This window comes from Trichoderma breve, chromosome 4, assembly GCF_028502605.1.
Source record: "Trichoderma breve strain T069 chromosome 4, whole genome shotgun sequence".
Lineage (NCBI taxonomy): Eukaryota > Fungi > Ascomycota > Sordariomycetes > Hypocreales > Hypocreaceae > Trichoderma > Trichoderma breve.
Genome location: NC_079235.1, coordinates 3,198,786 through 3,218,472, shown reverse-complemented (window position 1 = coordinate 3,218,472; position 19,687 = coordinate 3,198,786). Strand labels below are relative to the sequence as shown.

At 50.9% G+C, this 19,687-nt stretch overlaps 6 protein-coding genes across 6 annotated transcripts; 4 read left to right on the top strand and 2 right to left on the bottom strand.

Moving 5' to 3' along the window:
• Positions 1 to 845: 845 nt before the first annotated feature.
• Positions 846 to 1,809, bottom strand: T069G_07217 (u3 snoRNA associated domain-containing protein; the record flags this gene model as incomplete). The annotated part of the gene is made up of 2 exons (XM_056174427.1): positions 846 to 1,320; positions 1,379 to 1,809. 2 exons carry the CDS (start codon positions 1,807 to 1,809, stop codon positions 846 to 848), a joined length of 906 nt encoding a protein of 301 aa, XP_056028006.1.
• A 601-nt stretch (positions 1,810 to 2,410) lies between these two features.
• Positions 2,411 to 3,504, top strand: T069G_07216 (uncharacterized protein; the record flags this gene model as incomplete). The annotated part of the gene is made up of 2 exons (XM_056174426.1): positions 2,411 to 2,756; positions 2,825 to 3,504. The coding sequence occupies 2 exons, from the start codon at positions 2,411 to 2,413 to the stop codon at positions 3,502 to 3,504; spliced, it is 1,026 nt and encodes a 341-aa protein (XP_056028005.1).
• A 5,450-nt stretch (positions 3,505 to 8,954) lies between these two features.
• T069G_07215 (uncharacterized protein) lies at positions 8,955 to 10,196 on the top strand (the record flags this gene model as incomplete). The annotated part of the gene is made up of 1 exon (XM_056174425.1): positions 8,955 to 10,196. The coding sequence occupies one exon, from the start codon at positions 8,955 to 8,957 to the stop codon at positions 10,194 to 10,196; it is 1,242 nt and encodes a 413-aa protein (XP_056028004.1).
• Positions 10,197 to 11,859: 1,663 nt separating this feature from the next.
• On the top strand, positions 11,860 to 13,409 carry T069G_07214 (UBA/TS-N domain-containing protein; the record flags this gene model as incomplete). The annotated part of the gene is made up of 7 exons (XM_056174424.1): positions 11,860 to 11,877; positions 11,996 to 12,043; positions 12,137 to 12,209; positions 12,267 to 12,346; positions 12,409 to 12,708; positions 12,767 to 13,216; positions 13,284 to 13,409. The coding sequence occupies 7 exons, from the start codon at positions 11,860 to 11,862 to the stop codon at positions 13,407 to 13,409; spliced, it is 1,095 nt and encodes a 364-aa protein (XP_056028003.1).
• Positions 13,410 to 14,157: 748 nt separating this feature from the next.
• T069G_07213 (myb DNA-binding like domain-containing protein) lies at positions 14,158 to 15,855 on the bottom strand (the record flags this gene model as incomplete). Its single annotated transcript, XM_056174423.1, has 1 exon — positions 14,158 to 15,855. The coding sequence occupies one exon, from the start codon at positions 15,853 to 15,855 to the stop codon at positions 14,158 to 14,160; it is 1,698 nt and encodes a 565-aa protein (XP_056028002.1).
• A 596-nt stretch (positions 15,856 to 16,451) lies between these two features.
• T069G_07212 (BRE1 e3 ubiquitin ligase domain-containing protein) lies at positions 16,452 to 19,146 on the top strand (the record flags this gene model as incomplete). Its single annotated transcript, XM_056174422.1, has 5 exons — positions 16,452 to 16,580; positions 16,960 to 17,103; positions 17,158 to 17,215; positions 17,287 to 18,896; positions 18,973 to 19,146. The coding sequence occupies 5 exons, from the start codon at positions 16,452 to 16,454 to the stop codon at positions 19,144 to 19,146; spliced, it is 2,115 nt and encodes a 704-aa protein (XP_056028001.1).
• Positions 19,147 to 19,687: the final 541 nt, after the last annotated feature.

The window sequence follows — 19,687 nt, the reverse complement described above, 5'->3', positions numbered from 1 at the left end:
AGTCTCTGGAGGATGATGCTGAATGACGCTGTGGATGGTGAAATGTGAGATGAGCAAGGTTTGTGTTACATGTATATTAAGGGGATTTTTTCCTTTTTTGTGATCGGTTTGTTATATGTGATATTCTGGAGAACTCTACAAGGAAAAGAAAAAAGGGGGAGAAAAGGAACGATAAGTTTATCTCTGTTTGGGCATGTACGAGTGCCGATATGATTGACTTGTGACATGTGAATGATGAGTAGATGGTGCGCTCAACAGTTGGATGAGACACTCTCAACTAAGTTTACAATTCGTCTATACATACAAGCACAAACGCTGAGAACGTCTCTGGGGGTATTGCTTCACTTCAAATCTTGATGCTAGATGCTTAATTTTCATTCACTGAAAAGAAATGCACGAATAAAGATACGAGTAGCCCATGTACGGTTGAAAGGTTCAAGAACAGAAAAGATGTACATTAAACTCCTATTCTATCGAACCTATGTAGTTACAGAACATATCCGTGGCCATTTCTAGTAATACTCTGTAAATCTGTCGCTTGGTTGCCTGCTGAGAAGCTTTCCCTCTCAAGTTGATGTTTTCGCCCGTGTTTTATCCGCGATATTGTGTGAGCCACCTGGAATCTGAATTGCCGCTTATGCTGTCGAGAGGCCCCAAGTGCTTGTGAACCATGGTTTTGAACCACCCTCAAGTTGTTGGTGAGGCTGTAATGCGATATATGTATTATCCTTCTGAGCAAACACTCTCAGTCTTGAATCACCGACGGGGAAGAAAAAGTATGGTAGTTATGACGGTTTGGGTATCATCATATGTAGTCGACGTAGCACCGCTGCTTCCCCAGAACTTCATTTCCTCTTAAAGAATCCAGTTCCGGATTTCGCAGCCGCAGGCCTGTTCCGCTTCAAGAGCAGCTCCTTGGAACTCTTCGTATGCTTCTTCAGCTTCGGCGCCATCCTCTCGTCCGTCTTCTTGGCCACCCGGTACACCGTCGACTTGACCACTTCGTCCTTGGGCCCGGCATCCAAGCGCGTCAGTTTCTTCTCGACACCCGCCACCTTTCGCCTCTTGGGCCCTGCTGCGGCCTCGGCGGCGTCGTCGACTTCATCCTCGCTTGAAGAGTCTGTCAGGAATTCCGCGGGTAGAACAGTTGGGATCTGGGACTTTTCTGTGCGCTTCCTTGCTCTGGCGTCAGATTTAGTTTGCCTGGCTTCGGGCTGGTCGTTTTGCGGCTTGGCTTCTTCGGCCTTCTTTCGCTCCTCGGCTTGTTTCTTGAGGAGCTCATCGCGCTGCTGACGCTTGCGCTTTAGTGAGGCCGCTTGCCTGGTTCAATAATTAGCCTAAGGAAGGATATGTCAAAGGTGGCATTAGGGAAACATACTCCTGAGCGGCCTTCTGAGCGGCTTGAGCAGATTTCTTGATGTCCTCGGCAGCCTTGGCGGTAGACACAGCCTCGGGTGCCTCATCGTCGCTATCCTCTTCCTCGTCTTCCACCTCTGCTGGTTTGGGAGCGCTATTTGACTCTGTAGGAGTTTTATATTCAGATTCGTCTTCTTTGCCAACAGGAGTTTGAAATTCGGATTCATCTTCATCGTCAAAAACCATGAGAGTGCCCTTGACCGGAGTCTCCTTGGCTGGTGTCTCCTTGGCCGGCGTGGTCTTCTTTGCTGGTGTTCGCTTTGCTGGCGTTGCCTTTGCTGGCACATCCGCATCATCCTCCTTCTCCCTCACCGGCATCTTGCGCGCGGGACTTGACTTTGTTGGCTCCTCTGCCTCTTGCAGGGCTTTTCTTCTCCTGGTCTGGACAACCATGTTGGGCGATGAGATTCAGCTGTGTGAAATTTTCACACCGGGTTTGATATCTGCCTCCGACGCGTCGTATATCAAGATTCTCCTTTGTGAGTCGCTTCAATTCCTCCTCAATTGACGATATATTTGAAGAAGAAGCTTGTTTCTTCTTATTAAATGTTTTTTTTGAGAAATTGTTTGTTTTTGGAACTCACTTTTTGTCTTAATCGATTGCGATGGCTTGAGGTTCAAGCTCAAAAAAATTTCGGTGGGGTCTTGGGTTGGCGCGTCTGATTGGCCGTCCGCTTGAGCGAATGCGCCCAAAAAGCAACCTCTCACTTATCGTGCGAGCCACATTATCACTATCATCGATTCTCAGGCTCATAGAACTATAGCGCAATTTCAAAGTCTACAAGGTCGAAGAGAATCCGATTTTACTCAATTCCTCTTGGATTATTGGATTATTACTTCATCAGAGTCACTCAGAGAGAAAGTTCTGCACCGCCTACTCTCCTCACCTGCGGTAGCTTGAAGCTCAAGATATTCTTCTTCTTCAAGCACTCCATTGAATTGTGACGCATGGGAGCTTCGTTTCTATATTCAATTCGGCTTTTTGACTAATACCATGTCGACCTGTCGCTACTGCAAGGCCTTTAGGCCTTTGGTCTCATCGGCACGCTCACTAAGAATTGCCTCCACGACGAATTCTACTATCCAACGACAAGCATTATCAGCTGGCAAAACTGGACAATTACGGCACTATGCGGTTCCCAGGCTGAAAAGAACTGGACCATCACCACTCGAAGTGTACAAATTATCTGAGATTCCGCAATCATCTCTAGAAGCTGTCATCAGCAGAGACCCAGAGGCCTTTCAACGGCATACTCCAGAGGAGTATTATAAATGTGCCGAAAAGTTCCATGAGGCAATCAGCCGAGGCTCGGATCCATGGTCTATCACATTGACAGGCAGTATGCTAATTTTCATCTCTATCTTCATTCGTAACTCGTTGTTGATTGGTCACTAATCTATGCTCAAGTAAACGGCTTCCCCGTCGAGGTGATTCATGAGACGGCTTGTATCATGCGTCAAATCCGAGGTCCTCGAAGTGCAGATGCGTTTGCAACCGCCCTTTGGGCATCGGCATCCGAAGCCGGCTATCGGCCTTCCATATTGTCGCTTGCTCGGCATCTTGCCAGATCAGGAGCCTACGGGCGGGTCGCTCAGCTCCGAAAAGTCGAAGCTCGATTCAAGCAACTCGTCTCGACAGCCAGAGACCCTGACGCTCTCACAGTGGAGGGCGAGCTGCAGTATGAGCAGGGGAATTACGAGGCTGCAATCAGAGCCCTTCAACGGGCGCTCCAGGTGGGGGCAGCAGGCTTCGAATGGAAGCCTTACTGTCAGCTATGCATGGGAAAGGCATTTGTCAAGACGAGCAGGCATGATGAAGCACGAGCAATCTTCGAGTCCCTGTCCGAGATAGGGCTTATTGAGGCAGACATTGAGCTCGGCAAATTGCTTCGCGTAAGCGACAGGGATGCGGCAGAGAGACACCTCTTCACTGCCGCGTCCAATGGCAGGGCTGACATGTTCAGTCTATTATCGGAGATTGCCCTAGAAAAAGCTGCAGAATCTGGAGATGACAAGGCGTCAAAGGAAGAATCCCAACGGTGGGCCAAAGAGTGGTCAAGATTGGCTGACCCTCGCACGGAGTACTAGATTCACGAGTTCCTGGGCGCACTCCTGCAGCCTTGGCAATTACGAGTACGAAGACAACGACTCATGCTGCAATCATTAGCCAAGCCTCGAGTCAATGCCGTTGGGATATCCGAGATGCCTCGGATAAGTACGAAGTGTGTGAACATGACAAATCTCCCTCTCATCAGCACCTAAATGGTATGCGACAGCCTGATCGACGCGGTATCCGACGGGCTGGCAGGGTCATGGTCAGAAATAGCGGGAACCAGCCTTGAAACAATCCAGGCAGCGTGCAAATGAGAGTTGTTCCTTGGGAAATAATAGCGATATCCGTTTAGGCGAGGAAACGACCCGTGTCAAATCTCCTATAATCGAAGCTAAGGAATCGAATCCTCGAGGTTCGGTTTTAGAACCCAGCTTTTTCGATGTACAGTTAAGGAGAGGTTTTCCAAGATTGCGAGGACCGGGCGTATGAATTGGACACCGCATCCACACGGTTCCGCGTATACGAGGATGCAATCGACACACAGACGTTTGTGTGTCTGTGCAATGGCCATGTGATAGACCATGTGACTCTGTGTGGGAGGCAAATAGCAACGGTTTGGCATAGAGGTGCAGAAGGCCAACGTTGAGCCGAGTCCATGCAGGGTGTTGAGTACGGTCTGTGCTTGTAGATGTCGCCTCCTGTAACCACGAATATAGTGGTCGGTATATACTGAGACGGTTATATGTATGCGAGGGAGATTATCCCTTGGGTCTTTATGCTGGATAAAATAGTCAAATGTTTACGGAGAGCAAGATTTCATAGACAGTAATAGATTATCGGGATGAAGAGCAGTATACCAGTCTAATTCTCCATTCATCAAACATTCTTCATGGACCCCAACAGGATGCCAAGAAGAGGAACCTGACTACTGGATCCTTCGATACGTGTAAATAGAATCCCCTCCCATCGTCTGTGCTTCTTGATAAGGCACTTATACATTAAAACGGTTACCACGGTCACCAATGGGCTAGGCAGCTAATCGGTACTTGCACGACACGTTGCAGATATCACATGAGTGTCGAAGGGGCCACAACCCCACGAAAAGCCATCTTTGAGCTAATCAGCCTTTGCGCTGGAATGGAGGAGGTAGCAAATCATTGCTACTCCAGCACAGACTTTGTCGCTGGTATGCGAGACAAAGAAGCTGAGCTGGGCTGGAACAGGTGACGCAAATGCATGGACCATGAATGACAACGAAAAACAAGGGCCACGCGATATGAATAGACTCATGGAAGTAAATCGTGGTGCTGTCGTGGATAGAACATTTCCAGAATGAGTTCGACCCGGTCTTTTTTGACACCTACCCTAGCATTGCATCTTGAATAAGGTAGATCGGCGTACGGAGTACTTTGCTGTCACTTTTCTAGCAATTCGATTTCATTTCATGAGATAAATCAGCGTAGCATTCAATCTCGCTTTCCCTTGTAGATGCAGAGAGCGAAATCGGACTTTGAACCAGAAATATTCCATCATTTATTACGTGGTAGGCAATGCCTCCGATTGCTGTCCGATATTGACTGTGGACGTGCTCTTTCTGGTAATGGAACGTTGCTGTTCCTGGAGAGACCCTGTGTAAGTTGACGTCATGCCACGGACAACTTGGCAATATCTTATCATTGTTAAAAATAGACATGAAGTGATGTGATGTGATCAACCAGCTTTAGAAGGTAGACAAACCCGCATTGCACGAAGCTCAAGCTCAACAGGAATCCAGAAAACGCCTGTGCGTACTGTCCATGTAGCACTTGTCATACTTGCATCATTTAGTCAGGATTCGCAGAAAATAGCCCACGGCTCCTCAGCTGGGCAGGACAGGATGCCTGCAGGCGCCTCCAATTTTGTTTGCATTCTACTGGCCAATCCGTGGAATCGCTTCAAAGTACTTGGTAAGCTGAGCTGCAAGGGGCCTTCAGCCGTTTGGATCCCGCTCCACTTGGGACGCAAGAGATAGAAGACCCAGTGCAAGCAAGCATACGAGTACAGCGACAAAAGGGCCCCTTGCCTGAAGCGGTAGCTTTTTGGAATTTGCCGGTGCCTGTGCCTGGTGAAAGTTGGATTCCGCGGCGGGCCGCACGTTGTGGTGCCTGAGTGTGCAAGTACTTACTGCACTGTGCTTAGGAACAATGGATTTGATGTAATCGTGCACTGGGAGCAAGTTGATTGCTAATACGGGTACACACTCAGTCCAAGTGTAAAAAGGATCAATCGCACTGATTTCCCTTTTTAGGCGTTCCGGCCTGGGTACTTTGTTTGTACCGTATATTGCTCCCAATATATATGCGAACAGCGGTTGCAAACAGTGAAGACGAAAAAAAAGGAGGGAAATGATTACGTGCAGATGAGCCGCCAATGCAGGTACCGATGGGGACCTTTTCTCACTCTCCCTGCAGAAAAAGCGACGGCTCTTTTTGGGGGATTTTCTTCAACACCGCCCAATGTCGCAGATCCTGTCGCACGTGGCTGAGGAATTCTGGCGAGATTGCCCTCTGGGGCTGAGACGAACATGTTCTGCAGCCGTTGGGCGGCCTTGGTGAGACTTCGTCGTCATCGTGAGGCTTGATTTTGATGCTCGGGGCACACAGCAAACAGCCCCAAAAGGGGGCTCTCCACAAGAGGCGCTGCAGAGTTTGAGGCTAGGTACTGAAGCCGCTGAAAAAAGCGTCCATGCTCTAACGCTGCTTGCTATGACCTGGTACTACTGCGGCAAGCCACTGCGGCGCTTTAGTCGGGGGCCATGTTTACATTGATTGCGCGCTGTGTTTCGCGTCTCAGCTCGGCGGACGCTGCGCTGTCATGGAAATGAACAAGGGGATGGAGGCCCGAGAGACATTGAAACGGAAGACGCTTTGTTTTTGTCTCTGAGTAATCTGTCTTCCCAGTCGCCCTTACAAAACGTGGCTCTCGTCTCTTGTTCAGGGGAGGGCAGCCCGGCAACGGTTTCCACTCGGCCACGGGGGAGAGGGACAAATCTGAGATGAGATTAGAAAGCTGACGAAGACACGGACAGGTGAGATGCGGACATGGGATGGTTAGGGCACATGATGCACTCACGAAGCGAAGAGAGAAAGCGAAAATATGGGCCGCTCACAACGAGATTTCCCTTGCTTGTGCATTCTCGTTTTGCATATACGTGCTGTAGGGAGTGGCTGTCCTGCAAGCCAGCGGATACAGTGCGAGTATCACAGCGGTTCGGAGCTTTTCGGTAATGATATCGCTACTTTCTTCTATTACGAGACAAGTAGCTATCAATCTTATGTACTGTGTAATTTAGGATACAAGATGCTGGTTACCTGGGCTTCTTCTGTATGATGTATACAGCGGCAGATGCCCAGGGTATTCTCTAGGTTAGCACTATAAGAGTAATCCGTAAGAGTAGAAAAAGCTTCTATACGATCACTCGTCATTGTACCACCCAATTCCCGTATTCATAATCCGACGGCACCCATGATTTCACAGCCCAAAGAGGAAGGGAAAGAAGCTTTCCCGAGAAATGCCAACCTCGGGTCTATCATGGAATCAAACCGAGCCCTAACTTAGACGGGGGGGATTGCGAAGCCGGGCGACGAACCAAGTGGGATAGGGCCATGCAAACAAAAACAACCTTGGCCCAGTTTTAAGGGAAAATAACATTGATCCATGGATGAATTAAAAAAGGGACAGTGTGTGCAATTATGGAGCTGGAAAGTTCTTCACTGTTGTCTCCTCCCGTGCCTGTCACTGCTATGGAGTCTCTGCCCGAATTATGGATCCGACCCCCCGATGACTCCGTGCCAGGAGTTTCCATGACTCCGGGACCAAATTCGTCCAAGTGCTAAGATGGAACGCGGCCGTTGTCCCAGAGCCGTGGACCTCCTTTGGTTCCTTGCACTGTCCTTTGCGCGGTACATACAGAGAGAGAGAGAAAGTCTAGTCAGTGTCGGGGGTTTCGCACCCTAGGCCCTTCAAAACCAATGACTTTTTCTGTGACTTGTTTCTCTTGTCTTTCTTCATCCCTTCCATTTCCACTTTGATGAGTGATGTGGGTTTGGAAGCCCACCAAGGGTTAATACTGTAAGATCAAGTTGACTTTCAGATAGTTTAAACCATGGCATAGCGAGCTGAGTGCTGTGTCTGCTTTGGGCATACTCGTCCGAGTCCAGCAACTGCCGTGTTCTCTTTTGTATATGATGCAACCATCTCGGCGCTGGTCATACGAAGCACAAAAGCATGTTTTGCATCTATTGGCAATTGTCATATAATATACTTTTGGCCCGACATAATCGCACAAAAAATGTACAATGTACCAAGTACGAGTAGCTTGCACATGGCAAAAACCAAGCTTGCTCCAAACGTTAGTACCCGGCACTAAAAAAGTGCCGTCCGGCCAAGTTCCAGGCACAACGAGCAAGGCTCTCCGGCTGCTCCGCCATCTTTTCTCCCGGCCCCATGTTGTTTATACTACGAGTACAGTACCAGCTAGGAAAAACAACAACAAGCTGGGCTGAAGGAGCCAACCCAAGGTTTGACAAACCCCTGTCACGATGCAAGGTTGCCCTTCCCAAGATGTGCCGTCCCCTGTTCCCTGCATCCACCCGGCGAAGAAAAAATCTCACTTTTTTTTTGCTTCCAAGTCCACACTGCCCGGATGCCCTTCCGCGCACCTTGTTTAGCACAAAAGCCTACTTTGTTACTTCGTACTTGTATAATCCATGACACCCCCGAACGCGTCAATATTCCCCGACAGCATGAGATTCCGCCAGCTTTTAGTGTAGCTCTTCCCCCTCATCCCCAGGCACGGCCTTTTGCCTTTCCTTCTTTTCCCTCCTCTTCTTCTGTTTTCTCTTTTCTCTGCAGGTAATCCACCCTCCTGTTGGACTCGTCTTCTCTTTCCCCTCTTCTTCGGAATGCTTGCTTCCAAGCCATTGTAACACTCTTTTCCACCCCGACCCAATCGAATCAATGAAACCAACTATTACTGGCTTCTCTGCCGACCTTCGTTTACTTGTACCGTGGCTGCTGTCACCTGTCTCGACTGTCACTTATCACAAAAATCACAAGCCCCGGAATCCCACCATCTGCCGGGCCTAGGCAATCGCACTAGAGCCGAACAGCCCAGCAGCATCACAACTCGCACCTTGGGATCGTTTTGTTGGCTGCCATCAATCGCTATTTTTATTTTTACATCCCATCGTTTTATATTCCTGGTCAAGCTGTCGGTTAACCGCCTCTGGGCGCCTGCATCGTCATTCGTTGGTGACCAATCAGTTGGCTGCCGCAAGCCTCTGTGTTTCAGTCCCCTCCTTCATACTGGAATTCTTCCACGAGCAGTCCTTTTCTCCTTCTTTCGAATTTCCTTCTTTGGTGGGCGACTCTCATTCTGAACGCAATGGCTCGAATTATTTCTTTGGCGCTGGGAGCGTTTGCTCTCCTCACGACGATGGCCACGATGTGCACGCAAAGCGCAATTAGCGTCAGCATCTCTCAGACATCGCCGGGCAGGATAGCTTCGACTATCGCTGCTGTATTTGACGCTGCGATTTTGATCCTTCTCGGATGGCTAATTGCAGCTGATATTTTATCTACATTCCCGGGGCAGTCGAAACTCTGGCGGGGGATTTTCTTTGGTCTCGAAATCACGACTGGTGTAATTGCGACAGTAACGTCGCTCGTTGGCTTGGTGTACTTGACAAAGCACGATGGAGGCGCAAATAAACACCTCCTCGTCGGATCTTCTGTCACTCTTGGACTGGCTGTTTCCAGTCAACTCGTATATACTATCTACCAGGTCTTGCCCGCTTCAACGGACGCCACTGGCATCTCTTGGCCAGCCCGCAAAGACGAGGAGTCGGGACGCGCGCGCAAGATCAACCTAAAGGCTATTAGATACAGCCAGACGATGCCCATCGTGGATCAACCCAGCCCCATGGCGCAGCTGGATGGTCGAGGAAGTCGAAGCCGCTCTAATTCGGCTGACGGCAAGTCAATAGCTGAGACCGTTGCATCGTCCGTGACTTATGTGGCTCAGTCAATCCGGTCCGTCTCGAGCAAGTCAAAGATGCGCTCCTCCAAGGAGAGGAGCCGCTCCATGTCGATTGAGTCAACTGCCAACCGAAGCACCATGGCCGACGATGCCTTTGATTCCTGGGACACCTCCTCGGTAGACGTACACAACCGAGAGGCGGTGCTGGAGATTTCGACACCCACGCAAAGCAAGCCTCGCGGGCTGGAAACGATTCCCGCCAGCCCCGTGGCCAGCCGGAGTCCGTCACCACAATCCTTCACTGAACTCGAGCCGCCTCGTATCCAAACTAGACGCCGCAGCCGAAGCTACAGCCCTGTGTCCATTCGACGTGAGCTTCGTGATCTGCCAAGCTCAAGCGGCGAGGCTCACATCCACCCTCTGTTCCGATCCGACTCCCCTGACCCGCATCCTTTCGCCACGCCTGGCACCATTGTCATGGCGGCTCCAGATGCAGCGCGGGTCATTGTCCATCGATCAAGCAATGCTTCTCTCAACCGCTTCCGAAGCGACAGCTTGCCAATTGCACCCCACCCCTTCGCCAGGCAGGATAGCTTCGACTCGAGATCGCTCAAGGCTTACCGATCTGAGTTGGATCTCAGCGGGCAGGACTTTGCCGATAGGGGAATGGCACCTCCTGCGCCTGAATGGCTACGGAGGGAGCTGTGATGAGAGCTCACAAGGGTCCAACTTAACGACTTAACGTATGCGAAAATTTCTTATTCTCTTCTTCATACAATTAACGAACCGCACTCTTTATCGAATTCACCGAGAACGCCAGAAAAACGGAAAACAAATGGGAAATATATAAGTTAGAAGGACATGGACGGACATGGCGATGATACCATTTGTTGTTGGCCAAAGTTTTAGATGAGCGTGGCGTTGGATGACTTTTTATTTATCTCTTTTTCGTTGGATATATATATTACACATACCTCAAACTCTTTTTCGCTTCACTTCGTTGGTATACGATATTTAACCAAATAAAAGCAGAATTGTATACATACTTGTCAGAGCCTCGTATTCCTGATTCCACATGTTGTGAAGTGAATTAAAAAGCTGCAGAGGAGTCAAGCATTGTTGGGCGGCTAAAGGCAAATGAGTGGGAAGGCAGTAACCATTTAGAACATGTTGCGAACATTCTATTCTCAAAGGCCCGATATAGAGTTCTGCGAGCGTTGGATGGTGGAGTGACGTGATAATGTTACAGATTTTGTTGAGGTTGAGGCATCAACATGAAATACGAGTACTTGGGTACAAAGCTTAAGCGGCGCTAGAAAATCACCATGTGCTGATCTAAGGCTGAGGTGCAGTTGCCAAGTTTCTGCAGAAGGCAGCGATTGCCTTAAGTTGAACGTATGAATGGCGAATGATTGCGCTTATCACGATAATGATATCGATACCATGCATGCATGCATCCGGCGGGCAGGCAGCAGGCAGTAGCGGCGTGCGTATGTCATCAGCGAGGCTAGGCTGCAGTGCAGCATGCAGATGGATTTGGACGCTGGGGAAATACGTAACATAGTATTGGGACCTGAGAGAGTCGACGGCTGTAACAGATTTGCAGCAAATGGGTAATACATTAGCAGTTGTTTGTAATGAGAAAGTACCGTGTAGGTGCTTGAGTTGCTACAGGTGTTAAAGATAAACTGCTAGGCTAAACACTCTGAGCAGCAGAGCCATCAAGTCACCTCAACTTCTGGCCATGCCCGCGCTTAGTGAATTCCAGCTCAGTGACGGCCATCGGGTAGAGCACATGAGACCGCTGCTGGTACTACTCCAGTAGGTAGACAGATACTTGCTGTCAGAGTCACGACTCCAGCATCAGCGTCGCGGAAACAGCCAACGTAAAAGGCAGACCAAGCTGCATGCATGGCCTCGGTACCTGCTGCGGCAAGTACAAGTACAATACAGCACAGGCGAGATGAGGTGAGGGCATTCCCTTGTGCTGCGCTGCGCTGTGCTGTGCTGTGGGGTGGTCCAGCGCTTCTGCCGCTCTCCACCACTGGAAATCATTGATCACACAGGCTCAGAGCGAGAGCGACCCCGCCCTCTCCAAAAGCCCAGGGCAGCCTGAACAACTTCTGGCCCGCGCCACCTCTCCTCCAACTTTGCCTCGACATACCATCAAAATCCTATCCAGATCACTCTGCCAGAGCACAGCATCTGCGATAGCAACTGCGATACTGCGGCGCACTCGTCATTCTCTCTCTGCTCGACTCTCGCGCATCGATCCGCCTCTGCCCGCCTGGCACGACAACAGCTAGGCATCCCGCTCCACCTCTCGCCTAGCCGACGCAGCCTCCTCGCTGCAACACCACATCTGCCCATCATGAAGGTCACATTTAGAGTATGTCATGTCGCTGGCTCTGGATCAACATGCGCGGGGCGTCGTATGGCCTTCGCCGTGACCGCCGGCTTCCCCTTTGGCTCCTGATCAGTTTGGCTGACGACTGTCTCTCCCGCAGGATCTCAAGCAACAAAAATTTGTCCTCGATGTCGAGCCCACAGACAAAGTACGTCTTTCGCCACGCCGCCTTTGCCGATGGCATTTCCATATGCGGTCGCTTCCATCGTCATCACTCGCTAACAGACATGTCTTTGATTAGATCTCCGCCGTCAAGGAGAAGATTTCGGCCGAGAAGGGCTGGGACCCCAAGAGCCAAAAGCTCATCTACTCAGGTTTGACATGGCTTAAGCTTAGCTTCGTCGCACTGCCCTGGTTCTGACTTGGCATAGGAAAAATCTTGAAAGATGACGATACTGTCCAGTCCTACAATATCGAGGAGAAAGGATTCGTTGTCTGCATGGTGAACAAGGTACGCCCCGATACCCAGACTGCCTTGCTGCGATTGTCCATCGCCTAATCTCTGCCAAACAGCCCAAGCCTGCTGCTGCTCCTGCTGCTGCAGCAGCACCTCCAGCTACTCCTGCGCCGCCAGTTGCCAGCACTCCCGCTGCACCCCCCGCCCCCGTCCAGACTTCTACTCAAGCCGCCGCTCCCCCCGCGACTCCGACTCCCAACCGCTCCACTGGCACGCCCTCTGGCCTGGCCATGGGCTCTGAGCGCGCCGAGGCCATCGCAAACATGGAAGCTATGGGTTTCGAGAGAACCCAGATCGAGGCCGCCATGCGCGCTGCCTTCAACAACCCTGACCGAGCTGTCGAGTACCTTCTAACTGTAGGTAGCACTTCTGAATTCTTCCCAGAGGATAGTTTCCACTAACTCTAGTCCGAAGGGTATCCCAGAGAGCGTCCAGCAGACGCAACGAGCAGTCTCCCCTCCTCAGGCCGCCGCTCCAGCCGCCGCCCCTCTTGACGATTCCGACGCTGTTAATCTGTTTGATCTCGCTGCTCAGCGAAGAGGTGGAGGCGCCGGCGCCGGGCAAACCGGCGGTGCCCTGTCGCCTGGTGCTGCTGCCGCCCAAGCCGAGTTGGGTAACCTCGACTTCCTTCGCAACAGCCCTCAGTTCCAACAGCTTCGTCAAGTGGTTCAGCAGTCACCCCAAATGCTCGAGCCCATCCTTCAGCAGCTTGGTGCAGGGAACCCACAGCTGGCCCAGCTGATTGCCTCAAATCCAGAACAGTTTCTACAGCTACTCGGTGAGGATGCCGAGGATGATGTTCCTCTGCCACCCGGTGCCCAGGCCATTTCCGTCACAGAGGAGGAGCGCGATGCTATCGAGCGGGTTAGTTACTTTTTCTCAAGCCCTGAAGCTGGGGTAATTATTGAGGCTTCAGCTAACTATTTCTCAGTTATGTCGACTTGGATTCGACCGCGACCAGGCTATCCAGGCCTACTTTGCATGCGACAAGAATGAGGAGCTTGCGGCCAACTTTCTGTTCGATCAGCCAGAGGACGATGAACCACCTTCAAACTAAAGAAAACGGAAAAAACCCAAACCCCGCTTGGGCGCTGAGAAATGGTTGAAGGGTCTTATACGATAATACGTAAGGAAAGGCTAGGAGGGACAAATCGAAGACTATAATGACGACTTGGCAACATAAAGGCGTAGGATGGCCCCATGGCAGACGGCTGCAATCGTACTACTTTTTTGAAAACCAAGTATCGTTCGCGGGTTGGCCAGGCCAGAGGAATGAATTCGCCGGCTTAATGGACCCGGGGCAGGACTGATGGGACAGAGTGAGATGGGACGCTTTGACAGGTCAGATGAAAGTTATTGGAATCGAATTTGGCAACCACAAAAAAACGTCGTTAAAGCAAACAGTTGTGTCTTGAGCCCGTCAACTGTTATCTCCCCTTTAGTAAATAGTAAGACTGATATGCTTAGGATTCACACGCAGTAATGGCAAAAGGAAGAAAAAAATTGAAGTTTATGGTTTTTTTCATTTCTTGTCGCTTCTTGATAAGTCGCTTCTTGATAAGAAAGATGAGTGTTTTGTCCGAATGAATGCCGAATGAATAGCATCGCAAAAAACCCCCTTTCTCAGAAAATATGAGGGGTATCATCATTCCGTCCCTAGTGATTTGCCCGAGCTTTGTCTGTCTGTTTCTCTCTCCAAACGCCGATTCTATGCTAAATAACGTGAAAAAGAAGACAAAATGGAACCTCCCAATTAAATAACAACGAAGAGTTGACTGATTAAGGGGGGAAAAAAATTCAGTCAATCAAGCTTCCCCTGCAAGAATCGGTTCACCATTCAGCCCGTACTGCACAGTCTGTTTCCCCTTCTTCTTGCCCTTCTTCTTCTTCTTCCCGTCCTCTCCGTCCTCGTCGGCGAACAGCTCCTCGCGCCTCTTGCGCATGACCTCTGCCTGCTCGTCGGCGATGCGCTTCTGCTCGGCCTCAAAGTCCTCCTGGATCTTGCGCTGCTCCGCCTCGATGGACTCGACGGACTCAAACTCAATGCCTGTAAAGGCCTTGTACTCGTCAATGTCGATGCGCACTGTTTTCTCGCCTATGAGGGCGGCATTGATGAGGTGCGGGCAGTGGCGCTCCTCGCGGTTGTACTTGAGCTTGACGTGCCGGCGCTGCTTGTTGGGGAACATCTTGGAGATCATCTCGAATTCTGTGCCAAACATGCGCAGGCCGCGGTAGAACAGCTCGGTTTCCTCATCGGTCCAAATGTTGGGTCCTTTCAGCTTGGAGGTGTTCATGAAGGAGCTGCTTGTGATGAGCCGCGTGAAGTCGTTTTCTTCGACGGTTTCCATGTCCCCCCTTGTAGCCGCGGCGCGAGCATGCCTGTCCATAACCAGCGAGCTCTGATCAATGATGATCTGGCCGTCGACGATGCGGAATTGGGGGCCAGAAGCAGGTGGCGCCGCTGGCGTGGGCATGGCAGTGGGCGTAGCGCTCTTGCTTTTGATGGACGGGTCGTCTTGGGGTGTCTCTGGTGCTTCTGATCCATCGCGGCTGCTGTCGCCGAGCACCTTCTTGAGCTTGGCCTTTATTCTAGACTGTCGCTCTCGCTCCCGTAGTTCGTCGTGGCGGCTGAATTTTTTGCCAATATGCAGATCTTTTGTCAAGTCGGTCATTTTCAGGTTCTGCAAATCGACAATCTGGTTTTCTGCGTCGTCTGGCGTTACTGAGCGGGCTCGCCTCGCCCGTGTTTGGGGTGTCGCTGTTCCATCCCGAGAGGACGATTTGCGTTGTCTGGGCTTCGGAGCAGTAGCGCCATCTTCGTTTGCGGCAGCTTTGCGCTGCCGTTTCTTTGGTGGTGCCTCAGCGTCGGCGTCTCCATTGGCATTTTCTAGCGCCGAGTCGGGTGCTTTCCTCCTGCTTCTTGTTTTCGGGCCGGTAGATGGTGCTGGAGTGGCAACCGGTGTGATTTCTTCGGTTGTGGGTAATGAAGATTGCGCCGTGTCTTGGATGTTTTGAGTTGGGCGTGGTGGATCTCGAAGTTCCGGCGCAATGTTATCATCTGTAATCTCTCGTTGTTTATAGACATTCGGTGGCTCAAAGTGCTGCGGACTTGTTGTCGCGGCTTCTTCCGCCACAGTAGGAGGTACCGCTGGTGTCTCTGGCACGCTTGATTGTTGTTCGACAGGCGGTTCGGTGTGATCTTGAGGTTTCAGCCCAGAGACATCCTGAGTCGGCGGCTCAGATGTAGCAATCGGGCTTGTTTTCGCAATGCTGGATGACTCTGGAGAGGCGATATTCTCAGACTCGCTAGTGCTAGCGACATTGCTTGAACTCTCTCTGGTATCAAGACTTGGGCTTTCTACCGCCGCGATCGCTATTGACTCCGGCTCGACGACCTCTTTCTCGACTTGAACATCTGTGGCGGGGATCGCGGGGCGTGGGCGAGCAGATGGAATCTTTGGCTTGAAGGCAAGGCCGCCCTTCTTTTTAAACATGGAACTCATTTCGGGCTGATTATGCGAGTGCGGAAGGAAAGACGAAGCGCTGCCTTTTGGGGGTTGGAAGTTAATCCATTTGATATGTATGAACGGAAAAATGATGCGGCGCAGAGTCGACAAAAAGTTTGGCAACCTAGTCACCACCAGTCAAAGGGCCGGCCAATTTTTTTGCAGATGCGCCCAAGGATTGCTCGGATAAGCCAGAAAAGTTGGTTGCAGAAGTGGGGTGCGTCAGAAGCGCATCCGGGGTTCTGCCGGCTCATGCATACGCAGACGATAAGCAGCAAAACTCGATGAGGCTAGCGCGGCACTAGGCTCGTTTGGCGCGCAGACGTGCCTCTTTGATTTGCGAGGCAACTTCGAAATTTCAACTCCTGGCCGGGCTGCGTCTCTCCATCATCCTCACGCTCACCGTCGCGCCCCTTTGCATGACCGCCCGCGCGAGCAGTACAAAGCCGACGCCTGCCCTCTAGCCCTCGTTGCTTGTGCTTCTCTCCCCTCTGTCCCTCCCCTCTCCTCCCTGCCGACCCTCCCTGACGCGCCTTCTCATGCCTGTTGCAACGACCCCCTCTGCCTCGCCTCGTCCATCCACGCTCGTGAAGATGGAGGACAGGAAGAGACCCGCCATCAGCGGCGCCGAAGACCTGGCTCCTCCCAGCAAGAGGGTTGCCATCAATGGGTCCAAGGCCAAGGACGAAAACACGGACATGAAGGAAGATACCTGGATCGAAGTAAGTGTCGCATGATCCCACTGCCCCGTCCCATTCAACCCGCGAGGCGCCCCGACTTGGCGGATTGCGTCTCGCCAACTGTCCCAAACGCCTTGCCTTGCCATTTTCCGCACTCAACCTGCTCGCCCTGTCAGCTGCAGCCCTCGTTGGGGCCTCGTTGCTGGATGATAGTGCTCACCAAGCCAGTGATGTTGCTCATTGCTTAGCGAGAGCAGTCAGCGGCTTCTTTGCTTTCCACAAAAATATCTTCAATAATCCGCTCTGCATATCCTTCACCCTACCGCGCGCTGCGTCCACCGTGATTCTACCCACCTCGTCATTTCTATACACCGACTCTCGCGATATATAAGGGGCACATGGCGCTGACTAGGTATATCAGGCATATACAAAGGGAGCGATATATCGGCAAATGCAGGAGTACAGTCGTAAGGCGTCCACAGCCGAATCGCGTCTAGAAGAGCTACACAAACGATCCGTCCACCATGACGATCATTTACGAATTATTGACGCTTGGTGGCGACAGGTATGCAATTCCGAGGACAATGTTCATTTCGCCGTTGGACTAACAATGGCACAGTGTTTAGAAGAACTCGAATTGTTGGTTACGTCCAAAGTACCGACTGCGGAGCCTAGGGGTAAGCCCAATCACTATATATGCATATACGATTTATTATATGTTCGAAATTCTAACTCCTTGAGGCATCAGACACTCCATATCTCACGGCCGTGAGCTTCAAAAACCTACATGATTTCCAAGCTCATTTACAGGAAAGGGGGAAGACGATCAAAGCCAAGGCCGAATCACTGCTCACCCAACTCGCAGCCCAGAGGGAAAATATTTCACCCAAGACAACTGAGTTAGAAAGCCAAATCGCCAGCCTCCTAGCGGCCCAGAAAGAATACCTCCTAAAGCTCGACCGATTGAGCGCAGAAAAGGAACAAATGTCGGAGCAACTCAACGCCGCGACGCTTAGGTATTTCAAAGCCGAGAAGAAGCTCGATCGTGCCAAGAGCGCGCAAGTTCAGAGGCTAGAGCAGCAGGCATTTGCTAATGCTACACGGCCCGCGACTACGCCTACCGAGGGAGGATCAGAACCCAGTGAACCAAACGGCAGTGCAAATGAGCTGTTGGTGAAATATGAAGAGGCCATGGCGGCTGCGACGAAACAAAAGGAGCAACTGGAGGCGCTTCTTGCTGAGCTCAAAACCCTGCAAGAGGAAAACACAAGTCTGAAAGCTCGACGAGAAACTCTGTCAGACGAAGATTACATCCGCACGGATGTGTTTAAGCAATTCAAGAGTCAAAATGAGGACCTCATCAAGCGGATCAACACCTTGGAAGCCACCAACAAGCAATTGCGCGAGGAGGCGGAAAAGCTCCAAGCAGAGCGAACGGCATTCCGCACCCAGCTCGAAGCAGATATGAACCAGGTGGCACAGGACTATGAAGCTGATATTGCCGCACGAGACCAGGACCTGACCCGCGTACGGTCTGCTCGGGACGAGATACTCGCAGAGAACATGCAGCGCAGGGCGAATGCAGAGCAGGAACGGATCGCAATGGAGCACATCAAAGAGCTTGTAGCAGCAAAGGAGGACAGAATATCTGCGCTAGAGTTGGAACTTGCTCGCTTGAAACCAGCAGGGGATGAAGAAACTGGTGTTGTGGCGGACGTGGACGATATTTCAGAGGAGGACCTGCGGCAAAGATACAAGAAGCTGAGGCAAGATTTCGACTCCATTAACCAAGAGCTACCGGCAATGGAGAAGGCGTACAAGAAGATGAAGGATCTTGCTCAGAAGAAGGTGCTCGATTTCACTGCCTTGGAGGAGAAGGTGGCGATCCTAATTGCTGAGAAGAGCAAAGCCGATCAAAAGTACTTTGCTGCCCGGAAGGATGCCGACACTCGAAACAGCGAGATTCGAACCCTAAGACACCAGAGCGGAAAATCAGCCGAACTGATTGCTCAGTTGAAAGACTTTGAATCTCAGACCCGAACTTTGCTGTCCAATCTGGAGAAACAATCGGCGGATTTGAGGCAGGCCAATGCGGCGCTGGTCGCCGAAAGCAAAAAGATGGAATCCAACAGCCTAGAGGCTGTGAGAAAGTCGGAATCTGTCACGAAGCAAGTGGGAGACTTGACCAACTTGGTCAAGTCCAAGGACGCATCCACAGCTGTTATCCGAGAGCGAAACGCTATGCAAGAAGTTGAAGTGGAGAAGCTCAAGGTTCGAATTGAGCATATGCAGAAAGACCGGGATAGCTGGAAGAATAAGGCGCTGAGCAACTCCTCAGAAGAGGAAGACATGCTACGGGTACGTTTAAAGTTTGCGAATTGCTCTTCGTTTCTTTCCCCTATGATTTGCTCGTTCTAACCCGTAAGTTAAACAGACTATGGCCTTGTGTACGGTTTGCCGCACCAATTTCAAAAACACTGCGCTCAAGACTTGCGGCCACCTTTTCTGCAACAAATGTGTGGATGACCGCATAAGCAACCGTATGCGGAAGTGTCCTAGCTGCTCAAGGGCGTTTGACAAGATGGATGTCATGCAGGTTCACTTTTAAATCTGAGCCCACCGGCATCATTCCCTCTGAGATGAACCGATGAGCACCGTCATGTATCGTCCAGAAGTTGTATTCATTCTTTCCGTACTGTTTTATTCTGCATTGGTCTTTTTGCATTTGGATCTACGGGGGGAACGACTAGAGGATTATCACGAGCTCTTTCACTGTGTTAACTGGCGCAAGAGGGTGTTTGCCAGCGGTTGGATCCGCGGCCGAGGCTGTTTTTGTTACCAATTTGCTTGTTTGTTTTCCTTTTCTCTTTATTGTTTCTCTCTTTTCTTTTTTTCCGGGAAAGGTTATAGGGGTAGGCGTGGTTGGACAATGTGGCACAAGTGTACGTTTTAACGAGCAAGGATATGGGAAATGCTTCCACCAATGTACATAATATGAAACATGATAGGCAGATGCTAGCCCACTGCCCAAGAGAGCTCTATGGGGAGCGAGGTCGGGTTGGATAAGAGAAAAGCCGAAACTCGGCGCCATTCTGACCCTTATGTTAGTTTTATTTGTTCCTTATTTTGTCCCTTCATTTCGTGACTAC